The sequence below is a fragment of the Mesoplodon densirostris genome, chromosome 2, assembly GCF_025265405.1.
Source record: "Mesoplodon densirostris isolate mMesDen1 chromosome 2, mMesDen1 primary haplotype, whole genome shotgun sequence".
NCBI classification, from domain to species: Eukaryota; Metazoa; Chordata; class Mammalia; order Artiodactyla; family Ziphiidae; genus Mesoplodon; species Mesoplodon densirostris.
Window position 1 is genome coordinate 9,045,354 of NC_082662.1, and position 27,232 is coordinate 9,072,585.

Genomic DNA, 27,232 nt, shown 5'->3' on the forward strand with positions numbered 1-27,232 from the left:
GATAATAGACAAAGCCAAAGAATTTATAATGGTGCCTGGCACACAGTAGGTGCACAATAACTACTGTTAAATTGCATTATCTGACTCAACAGTGCGCTAGATTAGGGCCTCAACCAGGGCAAGGACTGTTACGGACCAGGGTTCTTGGTCTCCTTAATCAATAGAAATTGATAAGAGGCCAGCCAAGAGTTTCAGATAAGGCTTTCCTGAGACCCCTGCTGCAGCAAGAGGGAGTGAAATCAAGCAAGTTTCCCTTGCTGGATCCCTCGCTTACTCTGGGGGAGTGGGGGAGCTGGTTCCTTGTATGGGGTGAGGGGAGGGGTATGTCCAGGGGCCAGGCAGGAGGGGTGGCTTAGGTGGTCAGCCCACCCCTTTGGGGGTGGTGTGTGCAGCGGGCATGTGCAGTACCCTGCTTTTGCTCCCAATGCTCTGTTTTTGGGCTCCTCAGAAGTGGCAGTTGGGTTTTTGGTGTTTTTGTATCTTGTTGTCCATAATTTGCCCCAACTGCACATGCACACAGTTATTCTTAGTCCCTTATAGTTTCTTTGTAGCTTGTCAGCTCAAGGAGATTATCCAGGTGCGAGCACTGCAGCAAAGGGTCCAAGGTCCCAGCCTGTCTCAGGACCACCACCCACTAACTGTATGGCAAGTTAGCAAAACACACTCTTCCTCGGAGAATATGCAGCCCTGAGTTAACAAGCTGGCCTGGATCAGGCACCCTTGGGCAGTGCACACCCTACATGATCCTTTGTGGTTGCCTGAAGTAGGTGCTTGATAATTATTTGTGGAATGAAGAAAGGAATTAATGAACTTAATCCCAGCAAAAACGCAGAGCGGTTTTTACCTCTAAGTAAGTCCTAGGGACAGTACGAACCAGGCTCAAGGCCAGAGTTTGAGCAGTCACCCTCCAGGCGGGGGCCCACCTCCCTCCCTGCGTCCAGGGAACCGGAATAGAGGTCTAAGGAGTGGGCCCCAGAGGGGAAGGGCTAGGTCAGAAGGAGGCTCCGGCCTACCGGAGGGAAGTGGAAGCAGAGAGAAATTGGGTCCCCACTGCTGAGCCGCCCACCGCCTGGAAGGAAAGACTGAACTTCAGGAAACAGGTCTGGAGCTCCCCTGACGCCGCCCCAACCCTGAGGACACCAGATTTCTTTGCTCGCGCCTGGGGAAGTGGTCCCGGCATGGGGCGGGGCGAAGTCGCTGGAGCAGCAGGCTGCGGCCGCGAGGGAGGCGGCCTGAGCGCGGCGCGTGACGCAGGCGCCGGGCGGGGCGAGAGCTGACGGCGCCGCCGAGGCCGTAGGCTCCAGGCAGACCCCGAGCTCAGGTCGCGCCGAACGCTCCGCCCCGCGCCCAGATCTCGGCCCAGGCAGGGGACGGGTAGGGGGGCGACAGGTGCGGGAGGGGGCTTGGATGTTCGGCGCTGGGGGGGCCGTCGGGATGTTAACCGAGCCCGAAGACGCTGTCTCCGGCCGGCCGGGAAACCGGCAGCCGCGGGAGGGGTGCTGGGGGGAGCCGCTTCCGGGCGGGGCGGGGCGCGGGGCGGGGCCAATCTCTAGGGTCTGTTAGCTCGGCGCGGAACCCTTAGCTTACAGTCTTGGCCGTCCCGGAGTATCCTCGGCGTCCGAGGCCACTCCGGCTCAGCCTCGCGTGCAGCGCCCCGGCCAGGGGACAGTCTAGGAACTCGGCACCGTCACCCCCGCAGGGCCTGGGACGAGGGCCTAACTTCCCCAAGCCGCAGTTTCCGTTTTCGGAAATGGGCTTAGTTACAGTGTCTTGAGTGGTCGTAGGGAGGGTCTAAGGAGAAAAGGCCAGGGCGTGGCTCTGGGCCTAGTACGTGGGAAGCCCAGTCGATGCGAGGTGGCTTCTTAGGGCTGATGTGGACGTTTCCACCCCAGAATGCCCCAGGATGACCTTCACCCCTTCCACCCTTCTTCATTCAGGCTGTGGGGATGGAGTCTAGTGATAACATGCGACCAGAGCGAAAGACCAGACTTTAGACGATAGGTCGAGGAGGTGTTTGTACCTAAGACGCCTCTAACTTGGAGCCCAGGGACTTTTATTAGGCCTAGACAATGCTTTTAGAAGTTGCCAACATTTAAAATTTGCCAGATTTCATGTTTTTAAAAAATGTTTAAAATTCCTCCTGAAAAATGGGAAGACCTGGCCGCGTGGAGTATTTTTCCATCATAGCATTTTGCACAAGCTACAAGTACCTTATTTATCTGTGGTGGGTTTTTTTTTCTCTCTGGTAATGGAAAAATACTTCTCCCTGGGCAGGTGCCAGAGTGTGTGCCCACCCTCATTTTTTTTTTTTTTTTTTTGCTGTATGTGGGCCTCTCACTGTTGTGGCCTCTCCCGTTGCGGAGCACAGGCTCCGGACGCGCAGGCTCAACGGCCATGGCTCACGGGCCCAGCCGCTCTGCGGCATGTGGGATCTTCCCAGACCGGGGCACGAACCCGTGTCCCCTGCATCGGCAGGCGGACTCTCAACCACTGCACCACCAGGGAAGCCCCCACCCTCATTTTTTTAATGGGATGAAAGCTTTGAGAAGACTGTGAGCTGTGTGAAAATTAAAAAAGGGAAACCTCACTAAAATGGAGTCAGGAAATGAGGAAGAGGAACACTTGACAATCAGTACAATCCCAACATCAAGAGGCATACGTAGCATACCTGGCAGGAAGTGAGACTATTACTGCCAGCAGGAGGAAAACATGATTTTCTCCTTGCCTGGCAACAGCTCAGCCAATGAGAGACTGTCACAACTCAACCAATGAAAAGCCATTATACTTCCAACTCCCCGTGTCTTCCAATGGGCTTTTTGTTTATAACAGCCCCACCCAACTTTCCCTTCTCCTCTGTAAAAGTCTTCTCCTTTGCTTAAGAGGACTTGTAAGTGGTTCACCATAGTTGCATATCCTGCCTTGCAGTTATTTGCTGCTCCCAAATAAACCTGTTTTGCTAGTAAAATAAGCGGTTATTTTATTGTTTTAGGTTAACATTACACGGAGGTTTCACTGAGATCCAGAGAAGACCCCCAGCAACTCCGAGGCTGGTGAGCAAACAGGTGCTGGTACCCACAGATCCCACAGAACTCACTGCTTTCTCACCAACTTTGCAGTTTGAGGGTAAGTTTTTCTCCTGGATCTGAGCTCCGCTCTTTTTGCGTTTTGAAGCTCTCCAGGTTTTATTTGGGATCTGTTGGAAGGCTTCGTTCTTTTTTGTTAAGGCCTTGTTTGTGAGTACTTGGTTGGCACTTTGGCCTCACTCTTGAAATCAGGCTGTTCCGACTGGAACTGTGCTAGCTTTCAGTCCGACTACTTTTGGAACCAGGCTGTTCCTATTGAAACTGTGCTGGGATTTGGCCTGTGGGCTGTTAAAGAATGATTCTTTTGCTCTAGAGAAAAACCTCTGAAACATGGGATCCCAGTTATCTAAATGTTTTGAGGGTGCCCCCCCCCCCTTTTCAGGGACCCTGGGCAATTTTATGTTTAAAAATCGCTGTCTCTCCTTATATACATTTTTAACTAAATGGACCAATTGAAACAGACGTAATTTAGAACATCAGTGACCAACATGGGGAACTTGTGAACTCCCCAAACTTCCTTTCTTAAAATTGTGTTAGACAGCCACAGATCTGCAGTTGTCAAAACTGAATTGGACACCAATTTTGATTGGTATTGTAAGGCTTCCGAAACGTGTCAGGAGTCTAAAATTGCCTCTTTGCAATATACAATTTTTAAACGAACTGAAGCAAATAAAATATTAAAATAAGACAAAATGGCTTCTGAGGTCTCTTTTTCCCCTACCCCGTCTTCTTTGTCTCTGGATGCTGGCAGTCGTCTTGTGCTCAAGTCCATCCCAGGCGCCATCTTCCTTTCCTTCTGCACCTCCCCAGTCTAGTTCTCTCCCTGAACTTCCCTTTTTCCCTACAGCTCCGCTGACTCTCCCTGTTCCCTCCTCTGAGCCTATCAGAACCTCCTCCTTAAAGGTAGTCTTCTGAGGATTGAAATAAACCCCAAATTACTTATGTTCCCTGGACTAAGACAAATTGTGAGCCACAGTTCAAGAATTTCCTAAAGTAACTGAGGACCCCCATAGGTTTGCTGAAGATTTTTAATACTTGTTCAAACCTACCAGTCTGGTTTCTCAGATTTATATCAGTTAGTCCACGTGCTCGTTGGTGAGGGTCAAGCAAACACTGGATGAAACTAGCCCATGGGAACATTCTGGAGGGGATTTAGAAGAGCAATCCCCTAACTTTTGGCAAGAGGCTAGAACACTCATTGAAAGCCTCCACTGAGCAATTATAGTAGCCTTTCCTAAGCCCGTTGATCAGAACAAAGGTCAGCCTTGCATACAAAAGTCTGATGAACCTGTTCATGGCTATTCTAATCGACTTCAGGTTATTTTTAAAGAAAACTCTGGTCTTCCTTCAGATGTTGAGTCCACTAGGGTAACTGTCACCTCCATGTTTATTAATGGGCTGAACCAGGATCTTTTTCTTTTATTTAAAAGAACCAGGATGGAATGGGAAACTGTGTCCACTCTAGATTCATTTGGCAGATCAGCTCACTTGCACCCTAGATGAGTCACCAAAAAGGAAAACCCACTGCAATTCTTAATCTTCAACTCCAGCAAATGAAGGTCCCTAAATAAAACCAAAAACCTAATTTCTGCTATTGCAAAACGCCAGGGCATCAGAAAAAAGACTGTTACACATTTAAGCGTTCCAGGAGTTTTCAGCCCTCTCAGCCTTTCCAGGGTCCTCCTGATGCCCGATGAGGGGACCCGAGGAACTACAGGGGCTCCTCCCAATCCTCCCTGTTAATCGGCTCGAAGCAACAACTCTCCAGGTTGGGAAGGCATCTCTGTCCTTCCTGACTGCGGAGCCACACTCTCGGTGCTCAGCCCCACTGCAGAGCGCTGATGCAGCTCCGATAGTGGGATCTCTAATCACCTCAACAGGCTCCTGTCCCTGAACCTTTTCCCTTCTGTGTAGGCCCTTTGAGAGATACACACTTTCTCTCCTTAGCTCCTCTCCCTGCATTCACTTATTAGGCTAAGACTTCTTGGAAGAGTATTATGCCAAATTTCTTTCTCCCAAAAGGGGGAAATAATTCTAGAATTTGACAGTAGCCATCAGAATAGCCAACCAGGTAAATTAAAAGACCCTTCGACATCTTTTTTTTTTTTTTTTTTTTTTTTTTTTGTGGTACGCAGGCCTCTCACTGCTGTGGCCTCTCCCGTTGCGGAGCATAGGCTCCAGACGCGCAGGTTCAGCGGCCATGGCTCACGGGTCCAGCCGCTCCGTGGCATATGGGATCTTCCCGGACCGGGGCACGAACCCGTGTCCCTTGCATCGGCAGGCGGACTCTCAACCACTGCGCCACCAGGGAAGCCCCGACATCTTTTATTTGTTCTTTTTCTGGCACTGCTGGGGCTGATTCTTGAAACACTGATCATTTGTCCCTATTGAATCAGCTACCACCCTCCTTATAGGCAAAAATCTCCAACTGATATTGGCAAAATTCACAGTGTACCTCCCATTAAGATTCAAATAGATCCCTCTAAACTCTCTTCAGAATTAATCAGTACTTGGGCTTCCCTGGTGGCGCAGTGGTTGAGAGTCTGCCTGCTAATGCAGGGGACACAGGTTCGGGCCCTGGTCTGGGAGGGTCCCACATGCCATGGAGCAACTGGGCCTGTGAGACACAACTGCTGAGCCTGCGCGTCCAGAGCCTGCGCTCCGCAACAGGAGAGGCCGCGATGGTGAGAAGCCTGCGCACCGCGATGAAGAGTGGCCCCTGCTCGCCTCAACTAGAGAAAGCCCTCGCACAGAAACGACCCAACACACCCAAAAAAATAAAATTAATTAATTAATTAATTATTTTTTAAAAAAGAATTAATCAGTACCCTATAAGTAAAGAAGCCCTTCAGATAGAAAACCCATGATAGAAGATTTCAAGGCTCAGGGCCCCATTATCCCTTGCACAAGTCCCTGTAATTCACCTGGTATACCTGTGAGAAAACCCAAGGACTGAGGATGGAGGTTTATCCAGGACCTCTGAGCAATAAACATTGTTATCTCTCAACACCCATTTGTTCCTAACCACTGCATGCTACTGACATCCATTCCACTTGAAGCAAGTTTTTCACTGTGACTGATCTATGCAGTGTATTTTTCAACTTATTCTAGTTGATAAGGCTAGCCAATATCATTTTGCCTTCACCTGGGACGGACAACAATATACTCGTATAGTAGTGACCAAAGGTTTCACAGAAAGTCCTTCTTACTTTTCACAAATCTTGAAAGCTGATTTGGATGATGTGAAGTCTTCTGCAGGTTCTACTTTGTTACATTATATAGATGATTTGCGCCTATGCTGTCCTTCTCAAACCTCCTCACAGGAAGACAGCATCCACCGGCTAAAATTTTTGGCCTTAAAGGGACATAAAGTCTCCAAAGAAAAATGGCACTTTGCTCAAACTCAGGTTCAGTATTTAGAGCCCGTGGTCTCAGAACAGGGACTACTGGATCTAGATAGACTCCATGACATCCTGAACTGCCCAGAATCAAAAACTAAGCTCCTAAGGTTTTCTTGGGCTATCTGGCTACTGTTGAAATTGGATCCCAATTTTCTCTCTTCTGGCTCAGCCCTTACATGCTTTATTAAAAACCAGCAAATCTGACCCCATTAACTGGGGAGATGAAGATGACACAGCTTTTGAAGACTTAAGGAAAAGCTTAATGAGACTACCTGCCCTTGGGCATCCTAATTACCAGCCTCCCTTTTCCCTCTTTGTATGTGAGAAGGCAGGGAATGTCCTCAGAGCCCAAAAACAGGGGGACCATCAACGACCCGTAGGCTATTGTAGCCAACAGCTGGACCCTGTAGCACAGGTGTATCCCCCTTGCTTCAAAGCCATTCCTGCTACTGCCCTTCTGGTTAAGTCCACCAAAGAGACAACCATGGGATCCCCTTTAACCATCTTCGTACCCCATCTTCGTACTGCATGCTTCCATGCGGTGGAAGCCCTCCTAAATTCTCGTCCACTCAACCCTTTTCAGTCAGTTGCCTCACCTCTCATGAAATCCGTTTGCTAACTGCTCCTCACATAGCTCTTTCACATTGTAATGACCTCAACCCTTCTACTCTTCTCCCCTCCTTCACTGACGCAACCCCTCACCACTGCCTGACCCTTACTGGTCACCCTTTGACTCCGTGTAATAATAGAGAGGAGATTCCTCTAACCAATGCAGATTTTTCATGGTTTACTCATGGTTCTTATTTAAAGGGAGAAAGTGGTAAATATTGTGCTGGGTATGCCACTGCAACTCCTTTTGATATTGTTGAAGCAACGCCTTTACCTATGGCTTAATTACGCAACAGGCTGAATTATATGCCCTCACTGAGGTTTGTACTTCAGCCAAGGGCAAAACTGCAAACATTTATACTGATAGTCAGTATTCCTTTGGAGCAACCCATGACTTTCGAATAACATGGAAACAACAAGGTCGCCCTACCTCTAATGGGGAAAAGATGAAAAATGGCTCTTATATCCAAAATCAGTTAGGTGCTATACTCTTGCCAGCTGCCTTGACTATTATTAAGATCCCTGGGCATTCCAAGCTTGAGTCCCTATAGGCTGAAAGAAACCACCTTGCTGATATTTCTGCCCAAAATGCTGCTCTCAAAGGAACCAATGACCAAACTTCCGGTATGACCCAAAAGGATGCTTCCCAAGATAACAATCTAGAAATGCCCAATGCCCCAGAAAAGGAAAAACAGTATTGGGGGTCTAGGAACTGCTGGTTCAATAGAAAGAGAAAACTCTGATTTGGGCCAAATAACAAACTGGTCCTACCAGAAGTTCTGATTCCCACACCTCACCACTGTACATGCAGTGAACTCTTGGTCCAGTGACAGAATGATAGCATTCATGAATGAATGTTGGTGGGGAAATATTAATAAGGCCACAAAAAGTACCTCCCTTCTTGTCCCACCTGTCCAAAATACAATCCAGGGAAACCTGTTTGCACTGCTCCCAGACACTTTGAATTGCCTAATGGGCCATTCAAAGTTTGGTAGATGTAGAGGGGAAGGGGGGAGGGATAAATCAGTAGATTGGGATTGACATATATATACTACTCTGTATAAAATAGATAACTAATAAGGACCTATTGTATAGCACAGAGAACTCCACTCAGTACTCTGTAATGACCTATATGGGAAAGAATCTGAAAAAGAGTGGGTATACATATATGTATAATTGATTCACTTTGCTGTACACCTGATACTAACACAACATTGTAAATCAACTATATTCCAATTTTAAAAAGTTTGGTAGATGGATTTCACATGGCTGTCCCCATCTCATGGATATAAATATATTTTATTACATGGTCTGTATGTTTTCTCATTGGATTGAAGCCCTCCCTTGCAGACAGGCCACTGCTTCTTCTGTGGCTACAATTTTGACTTACTATTCTCAATCCTCAGAGTTAGTGGAACATACTAATGGCACTATTAAGACCTAGTGGGCAAAATTCATAGAAACCCTCCCCCAAAAAAGCATTGCCATTGGTCCTTCTAAATCTCAGATCCACCCCTTTCAGAACTCAAACTCTCGCCCTTTGAGGTAGTCACAGGACACCCAGTGTTCTTTGCCCCACCCACTTTTGACCCACAGCTGATGAAAGGAGATATATTTCAATATTGTAAAGGCCTGATTGCTTCTATTAAAAATAACAGTGCTTGGTAGAGCAGTCTTCTTCATAGTGCGCTCTTGGGAGACAAAGACCTTAAGCATCACACCTTGCAACCTGGAGATTTCATGTACTGGGAAAGATACCTCAAGAAGGACTCTCTTCAACCTCACTGGAAAGGCCCCATCAGGTACTGCTAACCTACCCTTGTGCCTCCAGACTTCAGAGAACAGACTCTTGGATTCATGTGACACATCTAAGAAAACACCAGACCCTAACTGGACCTGCACACCATCTGGTGACCTGAAGGTAAAGATTTCCTGGATTTGAAGCAGATGACATCTGATGAGACAGCTTGCCCAAGATGTCTAGACAAGGCCTGTTAGAAGGTTTAGAATTCACAGAAGTGTCTTTCTTTCATCTAGACTATAAGACTGACTCTGGATTCTTATCCAAATTCAGTTTCTTGAATTTTCAACCTACAGTCTGTGTCATTGATAAAACATCTGATTCCAAACAGTTTCTTTTGAGATAACAATCCTGTTTAATTACTACATGTTTATTCCTACACTGTGTCATTCCAAAATTCTTTTTTTTTTAATTTTTTTTATACAGGAGGTTCTTATTATCTATTTTATACATATTAGTGTATATATGTCAATCCCAGTCTCCCAGTTCATCCCACCACCACCACCACCACCCCCTGCTTTCCCCCCTTGGTGTCCATACGTTTGTTCTCTACATCTGTGTCACTATCTCTGCCTTGCAAGCCGGTTCATCTGTACTGCTTTTCTAGATTCCTCATATATGTGTTAACGTACGATATTTGTTTGTCTCTTTCTGACTTACTTCACTGCGTATGAGTCTCTAGGTCCATCCACGTCTCTACAAATGACCCAATTTCATTCCTTTTTATAGCTGAGTAATATTCCATTGTATATATGTACCACATCTTCTACAAAATTCTTGTTTAATTCCTTCAGTCTTGAGTGTGCCCTTGCTGTATCCACTATTCTAAGATACAGACTTTTGGATGGGAAATTCCTGAGAGATCTCCCTCCTACCCCTCCCTGTTACTCAAATGTGACCACAATAGGTTTCCAATCTGTGCACTTTCCCTCTGACATGGGACAGGACACCCAGAAAAGATCCTTCCTGGCATCAAGGGACAAAAGGCCACTGAATGCTGATTAAAAAAACAGACAAAAACCCTGACTCTTGATCAGTGATGCTTTTGGAGAAAGATCTTGATCAAAAGGGGGAAATGTGAAAATTAATGCAGGGAAACCTCACTAAAATGGAGTCGGGAGGCCAGAAGGGGGGAGTACTTGACAGTCAATACAGGAAGAATCAATACAGATCTCTGGCAGGAAGTAACACTACCAGTGCCAGCAGGAGGAAGAAAGATTTTCTCCTTTCCTGGCAACAGCTTAGCTAATGGTAGACTGTCACAACTCAGCCATTGAAAAGTCACTGTATTTGGAACTCCCAGTTTCCTCCAGCAGACTTTTTGTTTATAACAGTCCCTCCCAACTTCCCCATCTCTTCTATAAAAGAATTCCCTCTGCTTTGCTTAACAGGACTTACAAGTGGTACACCAGTTGCATGTCCCAAATTTCAATTCTTTGCTGCTCCCAAATAAATCTGTTTTGCTGGTACAATATCTGGCTGTTTTATTGTTTTAAGTTAACAGCTGCTTCTTTGGCCAAGTCACAATGAAAAATGAAAAGTCTTCCCAGTGTCCCTACATGTCCCAGGAGAATATTCCCTTCCCCACCCATAAGTAGATAAGGCCCATCTGCTCCAGCCATCTTGAGTGACAGTGGCTACAGGCCCACTCCCACCCACCTGAGGGAATCCCCTTAGACAGCTGGATAACCAGGATTCCCCCAGGCAAGATTCAGGCCAAGGTGGTGGCACTGTAATTTTCCCAAAACCCTGTGCAATTCAGATGTAGAGGGAGGAATGTGTTCTTGGGGGCCGGTACCTCTGCAACTACTGGAGAGTTGTTTTGCTCTAAGGCTAGGAGTGTGGCTAATGATGCTGTGGAGCACTTCTCAACCAGCCCTGTGCTAAATGCTTTGCTTGTACTAACTCAGTCCTCCCAGCCCTTCTGAGGTCGGGACAGTTACCACCCTTTTCTGGGGGGGACTGCCTTCCCAGCGAGTCACTCCAGGCCAGGATTCAAACCCAGGCAATCTTGCTTCTTCACCTTCAACGTGCTTTTCCATTTCTGGGCGTTTCAGAGTGGCCTGATGCCCAACCCAGAACTGTGTGGGGAGCCTCCTCACTGGGATGTTTTATCACAGCTAAAGTGGGCAATTTGGGGAGAGAAAGTTTGTTTCTCAGCCCATCACTTAAGTTGTGAGCTAGTCTGTGGATGTAATAAAGATTTTACGTTCTTTTTTTTTTATATACATATTCTTTCCCTCACACTTTTTTTTATTATTATATTTTTATTTTTGGCTGCATTGGGTCTTTGTTGCTGTGTGTGGACTTTCTCTAGTTGCAGCGAGCGGGGGCTACTTTTCCTTGTGGTGTGTGGGCTTCTCGTTGCAGTGGCTTCTCTTGTGGAGATCGGGCTCTAGGCGTGCAGGCTTCAGTAGTTGTGGCACACGGGCTTAGTTGCCCCACGGCATGTGGGATCTTCCTGGACCAGGGCTCAAACCCGTGTCCCCTGCATTGTCAGGCGGATTCTTAACCACTGTGCCACCGGGGAGTCCCAAGATTTTATGTTCTAACGGTGAATTCATAGTATTAAAATAACATCACTGAAAGCCTTTGCAGAGCTTACAGACAACAGCATGGCCTTGGCAAAATCTTACAGTTCTCCAGGCCCAAGTGAAAATTAAGCAATTTTTTACTGGGGGGTGGGGCCTCTTAAAAAATTAGTCCCTGAAGACTTTATCAGTATTTTTATTGCACTCTTCCAAAGTTGCATAACATGTGGCCACTCTTTGAGGGTCTACCATGTACTGGAAAGGGGCTCCGGTGTTCCCTGGCCCAGGTCCCTGGGGATCTAAGGGGTCCACCTCCTTGGTCAGAGCTCATGACCGCTGTTGCTCCCCACAGGCCTGTGCATGCTTCTCACCCCACCACGGCCATGGCCCTGGTCAGCATCAACCAGCTGCCCGAGAGCATCCTGCTGGAGGTGTTCACGCACCTGCCCGCCCGCCAGCTGCTGCTGAACTGCCGCCCTGTCTGCAGCCTCTGGCGAGACCTCATCGACCTTGTGACCCTCTGGAAGCGCAAATGCTTGCATGAGGGCTACGTCACTGAGGACTGGGACCAGGCCGTGGCTGACTGGAAGGTCTTCTACTTTCTGTGCAACCTCCGCAGGAACCTCCTGCGCAACCCGTGTGCCGAAGGTGGGCCGGGGCCTGCTGCTGGGCTGGTTCCGTCCCTTCCCTGAACCTCAGGGCCTTTGTACTTGCTGTTCCCACACTACCTGGAATGTTCTCTCATCACCAGCACTCCCCCCAACACCTGTCATGCTCCCGTGGTCCCTCTCCTCATTCTTCAGGCCTCAGTTCAGAGATGTGCCCTGATCCCCCATCTGAAAACAGTGCTCCCCGCGTCTATCACATCGCCCCATTTCCTTCCTTCATAGCACTGGTCATAACCTATAATAACTGAATCTTTTTTTTTTTTTTTTCCTCTGCCACAAATTTCAAGTTCCTGGGGCCTGACACATCTTGCCACTCTGCACCCTGTGTCCACATAGCATGTGCTCAGGAAACGTTTGTTGAATGAATAAACACACTACAGACCCCCTGCCCTTTAGTTCAGTCTGTGCTGCCTAACGTTGAGGGAGGGCTTCCTGTGTGCCAGGCACTAGTCTGAGGCCTTAGCCATGTCATTATCCTGCCGTCACCCCATGATACAAGGAAGAAAATGAGGAATTTGAGAGGTAACTATGATCATGTGGTTTGAGGCTCCTATCTTGCTTATGTTCTCTTATATATTTGCCAGGCTTTTTTTTTTTCTTCATTTAGCATCTTCATTTAGTACCAGGCATCGTGCTTCCTGTTTGGGTATAGCAGCAGTTGATTAAGAGGCATAGTTTGTACACTTAGATAATCCCTTCCTCTCTTTATCCTCATGAAGATCCCGAGAGTTAGCCACATAAGAAGGGTTTGGCTCCATTTTATAGATGGGGAGCATGAGACCCCCAAGATGAGTGTCTTTCTCAAAGATCTAGAACTGCCCAGCTTCTGGGGTCCAGTCCTGACTGCCGAAGGCCCTTAGGCCCCTCTTAGAGGCCCCACAGGCAGTGCCCCAGACACTCAGTCTCCTGGCCTGCCCCAAATTCTGCTCAGAAGCTGCCCAGCCGGGCCGGGCCACCAGCTCAGCTCACACCGCCCTGCAGAGCCGACCACCCAGCCTTGCTCAGCTCTCCCCCTGGGCCTGCCCTGGGCACTGGCCCACTCTGGATTTCTGAATTCCTCTTCTGGTTCTCTACTGGGGGGCTCCTGGGGCACCTGGGGAATAGATGTGGGCTCCTAGTAGAGGGAGCAAAGGAATAATTGGGAAAAGCTCTCCTGGTGATTGTTCTGGAAAGCCTGGGTAGAGAAGCACTGTTTCCTGAGGTCCTCTCAGCTCAGTCTGAAGGGGGAGATGGGAGGGACAGCCTTACGCCTACAAACCTGCCAAGGCAACCTGGTGGGGACCCTTCCACCAATACGGGGTTACTACATGCCACCAACCCAGAGGATGCCCAGCCCCCCAGTCCTCCCTCCTGCCCTGGGCAGAGGGGGTCCGAGTGGGCACAGTAGGTTCCCACGACCCACCAGCAAAGCCCCTCAGATCCCAGTACGTAGTTAACCTCCTGGACATCGATGTCAGGGGAATGCCAGTCGTCTAGTAAGTGGCCTGAGTTGGGACAAACTCACATTAGCCATTAAGAACAGAATTACCGGGGACTTCCCTGGTGGCGCAGTGGTTAAGAATCCGCCTGCCAGTGCAGGGGACGCGGGTTCGAGCCCTGGTCCGAGAAGATCCCATGTGCTGTGGAGCAACTGGGCCCGTGCGCCGCAAGTACTGAGCCTGTGCTCTGGAGCCCACGAGCCATAACTACTGAGCCCCCGTGCCACAACTACTGAAGCCCGTGCGCCTAGAGCCCATGCTCCGCAACAAGAGAAGCCACGACAATGAGAAGCCCGTGCACAGCAACGAAGACCTAACACAGCCATAAATAACTGAATAAATAAATAAATAAATTTATTTTTTTAAAAAAAGAACAGAATTACCCATATAGGCCCTTCATAATTTAATGGTTCAAGAACTGAAACTTGGGTATTTCCAGAGCCCCTGGGCAACGTAGAAGTGAGGAAAGGTTCGTTTAGAATTTCTGGTCATACTCTTTTTTTCTTTTTTTCCAGCTTCACGTTAGGAGTTGACCGGCTCAGGGACAAAGTAGGAGGCAGGGGGCCCAGATCAGAATTAATGTGGTGGGCACAGGTGGGAACGCAGGGAGGGGGGCTTTGTAGGGCGGCTCCAAGGTGCCATGGGTGCATGCCTTGAGATCTGAGCCTTACCCGCTCCCCCCCAGGACCAGGTGGAGAGGGCCAGGCTGAACACCCAGAGGGTCTCACTGCCGCTTCTGTTTTTCCTAGAGGATATGAGATCCTGGAAAATCGACTCCAATGGAGGGGACCAGTGGAAGGTGGAGAGCCTCCCCGGGGCGCATGGCACAGACTTCCCTGACCCCAAAGTCAAGAAGTACTTTGCCACGTCCTATGAGTAAGACGAACTGAACTGAGAAGCTGTGTGGAGGGAAGAGGGTCCGGACAACCTTTTGCCAAATCCCAGGCCTAAGTGAGGGCCTGTGTGTGAAGCTCCAGAAAGGGGGTTCCAAAGCCAGCTCAGCATCTACCGCTTCCTGGGGCGGGAGGCAACTCAGTGGCTGGGTTAATAGGCAGTGGGGGAGGCGAGCAGTTTGAGGAGGCTGGGAGCCCGTTAGGTGGTTGGGGTAAAGTCAGGGGTGGTGGAGGTTGTCCCCAGTCTAGGGGCCTGAGTTCACGGAGGCGCCCTCCTTGGGTGCCCGGGACACTGGGCCTAAGGACTGGGATGAACGCCACCCAGGCACGAGTGGGTCAAACTCCCTGCACGTTCCCCGCGGGCCTGCACGGAGGCAGGAGCCAGAGTCCTGTCCTGCAGCCCCTGCACCGCCTCCCTGGGGCCGGGCCACGCCTGGGAACGCACGCCTCGCCTTCTGCTCCGCAGGATGTGTCTCAAGTCCCAGCTGATAGACCTCAAAGCCGAGGGCTACTGGGAGGAGCTACTGGACAAGTTCCGGCCGGACATCATGGTTAAGGACTGGTGAGTGGGGCCCACGCCCGAGTCCCACACTCTGCATCCCTCCCTCTGCTCTTCCTGAGAATCCCTCTCGGGAGGTGCCCACTGAACCCCGCGGAGTCCTGGGGCAAGGGCTGCCCCCCTCCCTACCGACAGGCCCAGCACTTATTCAACACTGCCCCCCGCACCAACCCTGCATCAGCAGATGTTAACCCCAGTTTACAGATGGGGAGACTGAGGCCTACAGATGCGTTGTCACTGACAGGCGCTGGAGCAAGAGACACCAGGACCCAGCCTCCCTGGACCTCGCAGATACTCACATGCCTGTCTGCCTCCCCTACCCCTTTCACTGTTCATCCCACGACTCTATCCCAAGCTCCTACTCTGTGCCCAGAACTTTGTCCGGCCTGGCCCAGGGCAGAAGCAGGACCCTAATGCGAGCTAGGCCCCAGGGCCGCTACTCTGAGGGTGGGGGGGGGTCGGGGCTTGAGAGGTGTGCAGGGCTGCAGTAGGGCTGACCAGAGGGTGAGCTCTGTGCAGCCCCCATCACACAGGCCACCCCTCCCGAAGCTCCATTGTAATGTACAGGCGGCGACACAGATCCGACAGCCCAGGACTTTATCTCTGTAGAGAGCCTTTTGCTTTTTATGGTGACATCTTCACTGGAACACCCAGAAGGGTTGCCCCTTTTCTCAGATGGGATTATTGAGGCCCAGCGCAGATAGACTGCTTACCCCAGGGGCACAGTGGGGCACAGGGAGCACTGAAGCTGGCTGGGCCTCATGGGCAGAGCAGGGAAATGAAACTCGGGGCTCCAATTTGTGGGCCTGCTACCTGCCCGCCTCCAGAGATGGTGGCCTCCAGGGCCACCTCTGTATTGGGGTACACAGTTCCAAGCCCTCCCCTCCCCCAGGTTCGCCGCCAGAGCAGACTGTGGCTGCACCTACCACATCCGAGTACAGCTGGCCTCGGCCGACTACATTGTCCTGGCCTCCTTCGAGCCCCCGCCCATGACTGTCCATCAGTGGAACGATGCCAGGTGGAGAGAGGTGAGGCCTTACCTGCTTGCCCCTCGCCATCCACTTCTCCCAAGGCCAGGATGGCAGGAAATACGGGGCAGCCCCAGGGCCCAGAATGTACCAGTCCTCTGTCTGGAGTTCCTGCCTTCTGGCCAGGAGGCTCTCCCCTGCAGGACCTGACTCCAGCCGTCCCCTCTCCAGCTCAGTGGTCATCCTGTCTCGTCCCCTCTTCAGTCCTGGTGGTCACTTCCTTTCCCCTCCCCCCCCCCAGGTCTCCCACACCTTCTCGGATTACCCTCCAGGTGTCCGCCACATCCTCTTCCAGCACGGGGGCAAGGACACCCAGTTCTGGGCAGGCTGGTACGGTCCCCGCGTCACCAACAGCAGCATCGTCATCAGCCACAGGATGACCAGGAACCCGGCCCCCTCCGTGGCTCCGCCCTAGACCGTGCAGGGGCCAGAGGAGGTGGCCCGCCTGCCCTCCCCCTCCCCAGGCCCTCCTGACAGCCTGTCCTCCATCGGGGCCAGCCAAGTGCCAAAGGTCCCCTCCAGGCAAGGCATGAGCCTGTAGGGGGCAGCGAGGCCCCCTGCCCCAGTTCCCACCTGGGGCAAAACCCACCAGTCTATGAACTGAACTGTCACGTAGCTCTGACATTTTGTTGTAATAAATGTTTTCGGTAAAACCAGCCTGGGGTCGGGTCTAGGGGTCAGGGTACAGGGTCCTCGGCACTTTGGTAGAGAAGCAGCCTCCCTCCCCTCCAGGGAGTGACAGCCCAGCTCAGCCCTGGGGGCTCTTTATTGAAACAACTCGGCACAGTATTTGAGGCAGCGTTGGCCAGCTGAATCCCAGGAGGCTGAGAAACTGAGGTCCCAGCACCCTTCCCTGCCCTCCTGGGGAGGATTCCTCCGTGAAGGCAAGCAAGCCTGAGCAGCCCCGGGCTGGAGGGTGGGTGGTCCACACATAGAGGCAGTAAGAGCACCTGGAATCAGAGTGACCCTGCGCACTGCCCTAGGCTGGGCCCCCGAAGTCCGACGGTTGTGGCATCCACGGTGGGCAGGCACACCCTCAGCTGCTTTTATGAGCTCGCTCTTCCACGTAGAGCTGCATCTAATGGACAGGAACGAACACCATGGTCAGGTGGACAGCCAGGGCAGCTACTCTGGAGAACCCATGGGGTCTCCGACAAGGGTGGGCTATGTGGCCCCAGCCAGGGGTTAAGGGAAGGAGGGAGTTGGGAGCCTAAAGCCAGGCATGCCCTGGTCATCTCCCCCGAGGCTTGATCCACAAGCCGCCTGACAAGGCTTCAGCACACCCTAAATAAAGCACACTCGGGCCCCAAGCAGCTTACCTTTAAGATGTCTGAGGTCATGGTTTTCAGGGGTATCAGTCGGGGGTCGTGCATGTGGACGTCCTGCTCATCTGCCAGGATCCAGGGGAAGTCCTAGGGAGGGGACAAGGGAAGGGTGGCAGGGGGCTGGTCCATGGCCCGCCCTCACTTGGCTACCCTCTCCCCTTCCAGAGCTGGCATCCTCAGACTTCGGGGAGCATCAGAATCACCAGGGAGTCGCTGGCCGTGCAGATTGCCAGGTTCCCCCACCGGAGAGAGGCTGAGTCTGTAGATCTGAGCTGGGCTGAGAGCCCCGGTGATTTAACAAGCCCCAAACACCAGTTCTGAAACTGGATCAAGGATCCCCTCCCTTGAGAACCCCCAGTGAGCTGGTGGCTCTCCCTGTTCTCAGTGCCAGGTGCCCAGGTGGGGCGATGACAAGCAGGTGGCCACAGAGCTAGCGCACAGTGAGCCTACCGATGCCAGGCGCTGCCGTAAGAAGTGTAATGAATGCCCTGCCATAGGCAGCGCCCTCGCTCTCATGGAACTCTGGTTTTCAGCCTCCCAGCGGTCTCCCTGCCCCTCCCCACCCCCACCAGTCTCATCTCACCTTGATGACCTGGATCTTCTCCATGTTGCGAGTGGCGGCTTCTCTCGTGTGCACCAAGACTGTGAAGGTACAGCCTAAAGAGGCCAGAGTTTGGTCAAGCCTGGGCCACCCCATGCCTGCCGCGTGGCACAGCCTCTTCCCACCTCCCTAGCTGGCTCACGCCCCGCAAAGCAGAGTGTAAACCCAGTGCTCAGACAAGTCACAGTCAACAGGGAGACTAAAGCCCAGGTGGAGTCCATCAGGGAAGCTTCCTGGAGGAGGTGGGCTTTCAGAAGAGTTCTAAAAGGCAGGAAGGAAGAGAGGAGGCTTGGTGCAGCCAAGTAGGGACCTGAGGACACAGACCAACACAGGTAGCCGTGGAAATGCCCGGGGAAGAGGGGGTGGGAGTGAGCACACCTGGGGGGTTGTGGTCCAGGACAGCATCACATACACTGATCTTCAGGATGAAGGCTCGGAGCAGCTGCTCCACGTGGGACAGCAGGGAGTCTGAGCTGGGAAGCAGAGAAGAGGAGGGTCTCCCAGCACATGGGTGTCCCCCTCCCACCAGCAGGCAAGCACCCCTGGAAGCAGCCCTGGGGGTGCAGAGTCCCCCTAGTTCCGAGGCCCTGGCTACCTGTCTCTACACAGCTGACATCATCTGGGGAGTTTAAAACCAAAGCCGAGTCCCATCCCAGGCTAATTAAGTCAGAATGCGGGGGGGGTGGGGGGAAGGGGCACAGGGAACCCCTGTAGGTGGTTCTAATGTGCAGCCCAGTCTGAGAACCGGGACACCAAGCCGGGAAGGGACAGGGCTTGCCCGAGGCCACATAGCAAGTGGGGACAGATTCTAGTGCCCTGACCTCACCACACGAAGCTGGCAGCTGACCAGCCCAACACGCCCATCCAAGGTCAACTTCTAGTTGACTAGGGGCTGGATGGATGCTTGACTGGGAAGTCAGGAAACTGGGTCTGTGTCCTGGCTCTGGGTGACCAGGTCAAGATCATCTCTCGGGACCCTGGTTTCTCCATCTATAAAATGAGGTTGGGACTAGCCATTCACCAACGTTGTCATTTTCCAGGTGTGATACTGGAGGGTCTCCGTGTAACCTGTGTGATGTCCACAGAGACCACTGGGCGGCCGGCTGTGACTCAGACACTAACAGGCCACGTTAGGTCAGCACACCTTGCCATGTCTCCTCTCAGGCCTTTACAAGGCATTCAGGGGCTGCCTTAAAGGGGTGAGGGTGGCCGTGTTACTAGGGACCTCACACCAGCGAGCATGTGGATGGGGGGCGAGGCAGCGTACCTGATGGACAGCAGCGGAGGCTGGGTGATTTCAAAGACGAATTTCTCCACTGGGCGGTGCTCTTTGTCCAAGATGACTACCACCACTTTCTCCACATCATTCTGCAAGGACAGGAGCCCCCTATTCCAGAACTGGACACCTGCCTCCCCCTTACCCCACCCCCCAGCCCCTGCTCCCTGCCCAGGGAAGAATGGGAAAGGTACACTCACAGCCCTGCTCAGCTTCTAGGCCCAGAGTCCCTGAGAGCCCAGAAAGAGGTTTGAGAAGTTGAAGTAGGCGCCCCCAGACATGAGTGGTACGCGCAGAGAGGAGAGGATGCCTGGGCCCCGCAGGGGTACCAGGATGTCACAGGGAGCAGAACAAGGTAGAATAAGGAAGCCCTGAGGGGCCAAGCTCAGACAGAGCTTGGGGACAAAGGGGGAGAAAAGAACAGGTGAGAAGGACCCAAAACCCTCTGGGCAGGCTCCAGTCAGCCAACTCCACTAACCAGGGCTCCCGGGCCCAGCACGCCCTGAACGTGCCCACATGCCCTGGGGCCTGTCCCTGGGCAGGGGTGGTCTCCAGAGTGCAGGGAACAGGCTTCTGGGTGTTAACAGTCATGGGGACCCGGCATGGTCCCAGCATCACCCCATCCTGGAGCATGGAGGAGCACTGGGTGTGGGGTGGGCCAGGGACCTGGTGCCCTCACCTTCTCCAGAAGCGGCTTGACGCAGTGCAACGTGTCCTGGATATACTGGTTCAGCTCCGGGTGACAGGACATCTGCACACAACCCCATGATGGCTGGTAAGGCTGCAGCACTGATGGGGGAGCCGTCGGAGACCCCCCTCCAGCAGCCCAAGGGCCTGTCTGCCTTCGGAGAGTGGCGCAGCAGTTCCCTAGGGCTCCCCACCCAAGAGACAGACTTCCCACCACGAGGCTAAGAACTGAATTATCCACAGAGGGAGAGAAGTTAGAAGATCCTAAGAATTCAGTCTCAACATTAGCATTTAATATAGCATTAGGAGTTCCTAATGCAGGGTCACTGAGCTCCTCCAGAGTCTGAGAAGTCTTTAAATTGTGAGTGTTTGAGCATACAGGCATTTTTCCAGAGACGGGATCCAGAAATTTAATCCATTTTCGAACATTAAGAATCTGGAACGGACTTCCCTGGTGGCACAGTGGTTAAGAATCCGGCTGCCAATGCAGGGGAGAGCCCTGGTCTGGGAAGATCGCACATGCCACGGAGCAACTAAGCCCGTGCGCCACAACTACTGAGCCTGCGCTCTAGAGCCCGCGAGCCACAACTACTGAGCCCGCGAGCCACAACTACTGAAGCCCGCGCGCCTTCAGAGCCGGTGCTCTGCAACAAGGGAAGCCACCGCAATGAGAAGCCTGCGCACCGCAACGAAGAGCAGCCCCCGCTCACCGCAACTAGAGAAAGCCTGCGCACAGCAGCGAAGACCCAATGCAGCCAAAAATAAATAAATAAATAAATTTATTTAAAAAAGAATCTGGAACTAAGGAGTTGTGTGGCCTCAGGCTTAACTTCTCTGTGCTTTAGTTACTTCATCTGTGGAAGATCTCATTTAAAAAAAGTGAGGATTAAGTGAGATAAGTACCTACTACACGGTGGGTGCTCAGTAAGTGCTGATTCTTTTTTTCTTTTTCCTTGTATATCTTTTTGTTTGTTTGTTTTTTGGGGTTCCCCCCCCTCTATATCTTTTAAGCTTCCATCACCTTCCAGTATTCGGTCATTTATTCTAATATTTGCTGAGTGCTTTCTAAGGGACAGGCACTTCTCGAGGCTGGGGATAGAGTAGCATATATTTACTGCTTTGTCTGCCTTTTAACCTAAAGCAACCCGTTACAATTAGGGTAAATGAGGGGACAGGGAAGGTGCCTGAGGTTTATAGGAATCCTCTCCCCAAACCAACCATTCACCAGCTTCAGGAGACCTTTAAAATACAAAGATGGGGGGCTGGGGGGCTCTAATCGGAGGGCCTGGTCCCTAACTTCTAGCAAGGGGAACTCCCAGTTCAGAGGGGACAGAGGAAACGCCACTGCGGTGAGGGGTGGGAGGTTGTCGGGCTATCAGCAGCTGCCGGGAACTAGAAGGCAAGGCCAGGCCGCTGGGGACTGAGAGGGCTGAGCCTGAAGAAGGAAGAAAGTTAAAAATCTCCTCTCTACCCACTCTGTGATACGGGGGTGACCCAGTGCACCCGGTCTGGATGTGGGGCTCACCTGGACAGGCACGTTGTACTTCTTACGCTTCTGGAAGATGCCCACCGGGTAAACCTCACGCACGTAGAGGATCAGGTGCACCGCCACCTCCAGGAACTCGCAGAGCACGTCGGCCACCACTGCGAGGGGGCAGAACCCGGTGCGCTCGGGGAAGTCCGCCAGCCCAAGACCTCCCTCGCCCCCCGCCAGGGTCTGCAGGTCCAGCCTCTCTACCTTGACCAAAGTTGAGGTCCTGTCGCGTGAGCGTGGTCATCCTTCCCGATACCTAGGGGGTGGGGCAGGAGCGGGAGCTAGTTCCTAAGGCCCCTACAGCCGCAAGGCCCGCCCACCTCCACTGCCCCTCCCCTCCGTCTGGGGGGAATCTGGGCAGGACCGCCCCTCCCTTCACACAGAACCGGAGCAGCTGGGAAGGACCCCCCACGCTGGCGTTAGAGCTCGGAGGCATCAGCTGCGCCGCGATCAGCCTCTGTGCACTGGCCACCTCGCCTCCTGGGAGTAGATAAGGCCAGAGCTGCGCCCGCATAAAAAGGGCACCGCCGCAGAGGGAACAGCTGGATGCGCAGGACCGGTAGCGTGAAGCCGGACACGCGGAAAGCGAAACTAGGCTGGAATAAGCCTTCACCTCCTGCCAGGCTGGATTCTTCCCCTGAGGGAATCCCGCCCTTCTCCTCTTCCCCGGTACCGGCTCCGGCCTCGATTCCGGACTCGGGGCCAGGCCCCCGCGAGGGAATCCACCGACCGATCACTCGCGCCTCGCGCTCAACCAGAGGCCCAGGCGCCGCTCCGTGACGTCCGCGGCGCTCCGACGGGTCCTAGCGCCGGCTTCCAGCCACGCCCACCCCCCGCGCAGCCAACCACGGGTGCAGGAGAGAGAGACGGCCAGAGGGGCGGGGCTTGGGAGGGGCGGGGCCCTGCCTGGGCGCCGGTGTGATCCCAGGGCCGATGCTGCACCACGCCTCTTCCTTTCAATTTTAGGTGGGCGCGAAAAGAGACAACTTTGGTCTCCACATCGGATCGCAACGTTATTTCCCCCCCACCCAGGGCATTTCTTTAGGAGGCGCGGGAAGAGGTAGTGTACGTGTTGCTGGTGAGAGCCAGCTCGAGGTCACAGCTGGGCACTATGGACAGCGACATCTACCGCTAGCTCCGCAGTCACCATCCCCGGAACCTCAGCTGCCCAACCGAAAGCGAATCCGCCGGCTCCGGGGCGGGGACAGGGGAGGGCCGCGAGCACCGGGGACGTCCCCGTCCCCACCCCCACCCGGAGCCTAAATGTAGCCCGTCTTTACCTCCCAAGAAGGTAAAACTTCCCGGGCCGTGCATCATAACAATAGCTGACATTTATAGAGGTCCAGCCATGTGCCAGGGACTGGGCTAAGTGTGTTCGTGGATCAGCTCACTAAATCCTCAAAACAATTCCACGCGACAGTTGCCATGATTGTCCCCGTTTTACATATGAGCCGAGTGAAGTTCAGAGGGGTGAAGTAACCTGCCCGAGTTACCCAGCTATTGGGGGAGGCGGTAGGCATAGTTGTCTTCTGCCACTACACTTTGTAGCTCGGAAGTCCCTCAGAGGCATGGACTCTGGAAGGGCTGAGAGGACCCTGGGAAATAATAATATTAATATTAAAATAATTACTAACATGCATTGAGCACTTATTATGTTTCAAGCACTGATTTCTTTAATTCTCTCATTAACCCTAGGAGCTAAGCCTTCATTTTACAGTCCCACTTTATAGATGGTAAAACAGGTTCAGAGATGTTCCCTAATTTGCCAAAATCACACAGTTGGAATACAAACCCAGTTCTGACTTCTACTCTAACTCCAGGGCTTCACCTTATTTTCAGCCCCTTTATTTTATAGATGGAAAAACTAAGGTCAGAAGTGGCTGAGGAGTTATGGCAACAAATCAGGGCCAGAAGTCCGGGGATCTTGTCTCTGACCTCCAGGGACACAAAAGCTTGTTAGGAGTCATGCCCATCTGCTGGTACACAGATATAGCTAGGAATGTTTACCGTTTACTGCTTAGTACTGGAGACCTGCATCTCCTTCACCCCAGATGCTTTCAAACCTGCATTTACACACTTCTGATGGGGTGGGGGCAGGGGAGAGAATAACTAACCTAGCCCATTAAGCCAAGAATGTCAGCAGAGCATTTCTCAAAAGCAGTCCTAGAAAATCTGCATCAGGATCCCCAGGGAGCCCATTAAATATCTGGAACCTGGGCTTCCCGGACCTACCAGATCAGTTGGGGTGCACAGCAGGGCACTAGCCCTTTAACAAGCTCCCAGGGGCCCTGATGCATAAGAAAGTGTGGGAATTGCAACCACAGTGGTTTGGGCTTTTCCAGGGAAAGTCTGCATTTCATAAAACTGCAATGCTTTACCCAATGGAATGGATGATTTATTTCAGAAATGGATGCACCTGGCAGCACATTTTGGGTACAGCAATCCTTTCCAAGACCTGGGGACCCTGCCCATGTCTTATAGAAGAGGACCATTTCCATATGGAAAGAGCTGAGCAGCTCACTTGCTTGTAGACAGGTGTCCCCTGGCTCCTTTAGATTTAATCACTGAGGATGCTTTGGAAACTGGTGAGATTTGAGGGTCCCTCTTTGCCCGTCCCTGGAGCCCGCTCAAGCAGCATTTTCACTGGTAACAGAAAAGTAACAGTCTTAAGGGGGCAATTCCTTGTAAAGGGTCCCTTAGGATTGGGGTCTAGGGTGGAGAAACTCAGAGCCCAGCTACTCCTGTGGAGTGGCCTCCGAGGCACAGTGTGAGCGACCTGGGGGCTCATGCCAGGCATTCCTTCATGGGCCCTAAGCCCCAGCCCCCACCCCCCACCCTGAGATGACACAGTGCAAGCCACCCATAGGTCTCCTGCCACACAGAGCTAAAGAACTTCAGAGAAACCTTGGTGGACATACACCCAAAAACTCTCATTTTTCCAGTGAGGACACTGAGATCCCAACAGCTTTGTTTGACACTGGGGTACCCACCCTGTCAACTGTAACCTGGATAAAAATGCCTAAGTTTGGGGCTTTGGATTCGGAGCCAGCCACAAACAGAGGAAGCGGGGCTAGGAGACAGATAAGGAGGAATCAGATTGATCGACCTCAGCCCCCAAAAGGCCTCCATCTCATTTGTGAAATGAACAGGCTGGACAGATGTTCCCTAAACCTCTGATGGCCTCGGGTTCCATGGGGGCCAAGAAGCTGGGCATGGGGCAGGGGTAGGGGGCTGAATCAGCATGGGGCCATGGGGGAGCTCTGTGAAAAGTAATCTGTTACTTCCATCCATTCAGCATCTGGTTTTTCATATATTAATTGCATCAGCATGACGGAGGGTCACGGGACCCAGATTATATCATGGGGTTAATTTATTACATTTTTGAATACCCACTTGCTGGGAGACTGTTTTCCAAAGGTATTTGCATATTTTTCAACATAACGACAATGTGTAGGAGGGCATCTGGGAGGTAAGGATGGATGTTTAGGAGGAGAGAGCTTATTTGCCAACTGAAGCAGGTTCCTGAGGGTCTGCAATGGGAACGGAGAGCAAATCACTCCCTAGAGACATTGAAATTGAAACTAAGAGAACGTGAGATGCAAGAAAGTTTTGCAAAGACTGCATGGGTGGAGGAAGATTCCTGGGGTTCACTGAACAGCACACAATGAGTGAATGGGGTATAATAACAAGCAATGAAGTGTCCAGACCCCGAAGATCCTTCCAGAGTCCCTACCATTCTCACCATCCTGATCACAGGACATATTATCCATCCCATCCCTGCCTAAGGTTCCCAGGACACCAAACACAGGGAGGTGGGAGGAGCCACAGTCAGCACGTATAGCCTGGTGACAATCCCACTGATACCACGATATTCAGGAACGCAGCCAGCTGGGATGCCCCCTGAGCAGAGGCCCAGCCTCACTCATTCTCTTAGTTCAGCACCTCACCAGTGCCTGGCCAAATCCAGGTTCTGAATGAATGTGTGTCCAATGAGCGAATGAAAGAATGAAGGCATGAAATGATGGTGGGCTGTGTCTCATTGCCCCTTGCCTGACGTGAATCCTAATTTAGTCTAGATGAGGAGCAAAGACCTCTGATTTCAGTGCTTGGGCTCTAGGTGGTGGTGTGCAGAGAAAAGCTGCTTTCACAGATGAAGCAAGAGCTGCGGATTGCTCACTACGGTGTCCCTCACACCCACTGGGCTGCTGCTTCTCTCCCCACCACTGCCCCTTAACCAGCTGTGAGGCCTTCCCTCTTTGATTCTAAGTTTCCTCATCTGTAAAATGGGATCATGGTAGCACCAATTCCATAGAGTTGAGTAAGAAGTAAGTGAGATAATGCTTGTAAAAATATAAAGTGCACAATGCCTGGCACATAAATGCCTAATTACTGGCTGTTATGACAATGACATTAAGATTGACACACACACTTGCTAGCTTCGGCAGCACATATACAAAAATTGGAACAATACAGAGATTAGTGTAGCCCCTGTGCAAGAATGACATGCAAATTTGTGAAGCGTTCCACGTTTTTCTAAAAAAAGAGTGGATATATGTGTAAGTATAACTGATTCACCTTGCTGTACACCTGAAACTAACAACATTGTAAATCAATGTTATTATATGCCAATAAAAATTCTAAAAAAAGATCGACACACACACACACTGTCTAAGCCCCTAGAGCAAACACTCTGAACCAGCCATCAAGCTTTTCAAAACTCCATCCAAGGGCTTCCCTGGTGGAGCAGTGGTTGAGAGTCTGCCTGCCGATGCAGGGGACACGGGTTCGTGCCCCGGTCCGGGAAGATCCCACATGCCGTGGAGCGGCTAGGCCCGTGAGCCATGGCCGCTTAGCCTGCGCTTCCGGAGCCTGTGCTCCGCAATGGGAGAGGCCACAGCAGTGAGAGGCCCGCGTACTGCAAAAAAAAAAACACAACAACAACCATCCAAAACATCCGTAGCTGTGCCCCTCCTGCCATTTCCATTTCCCAAGGCAGCAGGCAGCCCCCAAGATGCCTTTAAGGTGGGCATGCATCCTCATGGCCCAAGATGCCTAAAGACAAGTGGCTGCAGCTGAAGACAGCTCCTCTCCCCGCTCATCTAGTCTTCTGGTGTGAGGCCTGACCTGCCCAGCTGCCCCAGATCCTGGGGTCCACTGCTGACCTCAGACCCAGGTCAGAGCCGTGACCTTAGGCCAGTAACACTGGACGGTTTCCAATAGTTGAACCAGGGCAATGCCCCCATGCCATTCCGTCACTGAAATTCTGCTGACTCCGCGGTCTCATTGACACCTTGTTGGTCAGGGGGACCTTACAGGTCATCTCTTCTTAAACTTTGAACTTTTATCCACAGAAATGCACAGAGACACTAAATGTTTTCCACCATTTTAGGGGTTGCCAGGACCTCTGAAGTCATCCTCAACCACAGGGTAAGAACCCTTGATCCAACTCAACTGCCACTTTTTAAAAATAACTGCTTTATTGAGATATAATTCACACACCATAAAGTTCATCCTTTTAAAGCATGCAATTCAGTGGTTTTTAATATAGTCACAAAGTTGTGCGTCAATCACCACTATCTAATTCCAGAACATTTCCATCATCCCAGAAAGAAAAACCCCCACATACATTGGCAGCCAGTTCCCCAATCTCGCCTTCTGCCAGCCCCTGGCAACCAACCACTAGTCTACTTTCTGTCTCTATGGACTTGCCTATTCTGAACATGTCGTGTAAATCATACAATATGTGGCCCTTTTACGT

General features: G+C 51.8%; 2 protein-coding genes and 1 non-coding gene across 9 annotated transcripts; 2 read left to right on the plus strand and 1 right to left on the minus strand.

The window, feature by feature from the left end:
* The first annotated feature begins 1,247 nt into the window (after positions 1–1,247).
* On the plus strand, positions 1,248–16,707 carry FBXO6 (F-box protein 6). 6 transcript variants are annotated; one of them, XM_060088970.1, is made up of 8 exons: positions 1,264–1,374; positions 2,990–3,123; positions 8,925–9,014; positions 11,778–12,073; positions 14,321–14,447; positions 14,931–15,026; positions 15,916–16,051; positions 16,293–16,707. In XM_060088970.1, the coding sequence occupies exons 4-8, from the start codon at positions 11,809–11,811 to the stop codon at positions 16,464–16,466; spliced, it is 798 nt and encodes a 265-aa protein (XP_059944953.1). In that variant the 5' UTR covers positions 1,264–1,374; positions 2,990–3,123; positions 8,925–9,014; positions 11,778–11,808; the 3' UTR covers positions 16,467–16,707. The 6 variants fall into 6 exon arrangements, with proteins under 6 accessions (XP_059944954.1, XP_059944953.1, XP_059944952.1 ...); XM_060088971.1 differs by lacking the exon at positions 8,925–9,014 and having other exon boundaries at positions 1,248–1,321; XM_060088969.1 differs by lacking the exon at positions 8,925–9,014 and having other exon boundaries at positions 1,264–1,389.
* Positions 16,708–16,799: 92 nt separating this feature from the next.
* Positions 16,800–22,252, minus strand: MAD2L2 (mitotic arrest deficient 2 like 2). 2 transcript variants are annotated; one of them, XM_060088975.1, is made up of 9 exons: positions 22,148–22,252; positions 21,679–21,730; positions 21,466–21,584; positions 19,933–20,004; positions 19,245–19,345; positions 18,356–18,450; positions 17,960–18,033; positions 17,371–17,463; positions 16,800–17,129 (listed from the first exon to the last, which is right to left on the minus strand). In XM_060088975.1, exons 2-9 carry the CDS (start codon positions 21,716–21,718, stop codon positions 17,088–17,090), a joined length of 636 nt encoding a protein of 211 aa, XP_059944958.1. In that variant the 5' UTR covers positions 21,719–21,730; positions 22,148–22,252; the 3' UTR covers positions 16,800–17,087. The 2 variants fall into 2 exon arrangements, with proteins under 2 accessions (XP_059944958.1, XP_059944957.1); XM_060088974.1 differs by having other exon boundaries at positions 22,088–22,252.
* Positions 22,253–25,903: 3,651 nt separating this feature from the next.
* Positions 25,904–26,007, plus strand: LOC132484725 (U6 spliceosomal RNA). Its single transcript, XR_009531283.1, has one exon. It is a non-coding gene; the product is annotated as a U6 spliceosomal RNA (small nuclear RNA).
* Positions 26,008–27,232: the final 1,225 nt, after the last annotated feature.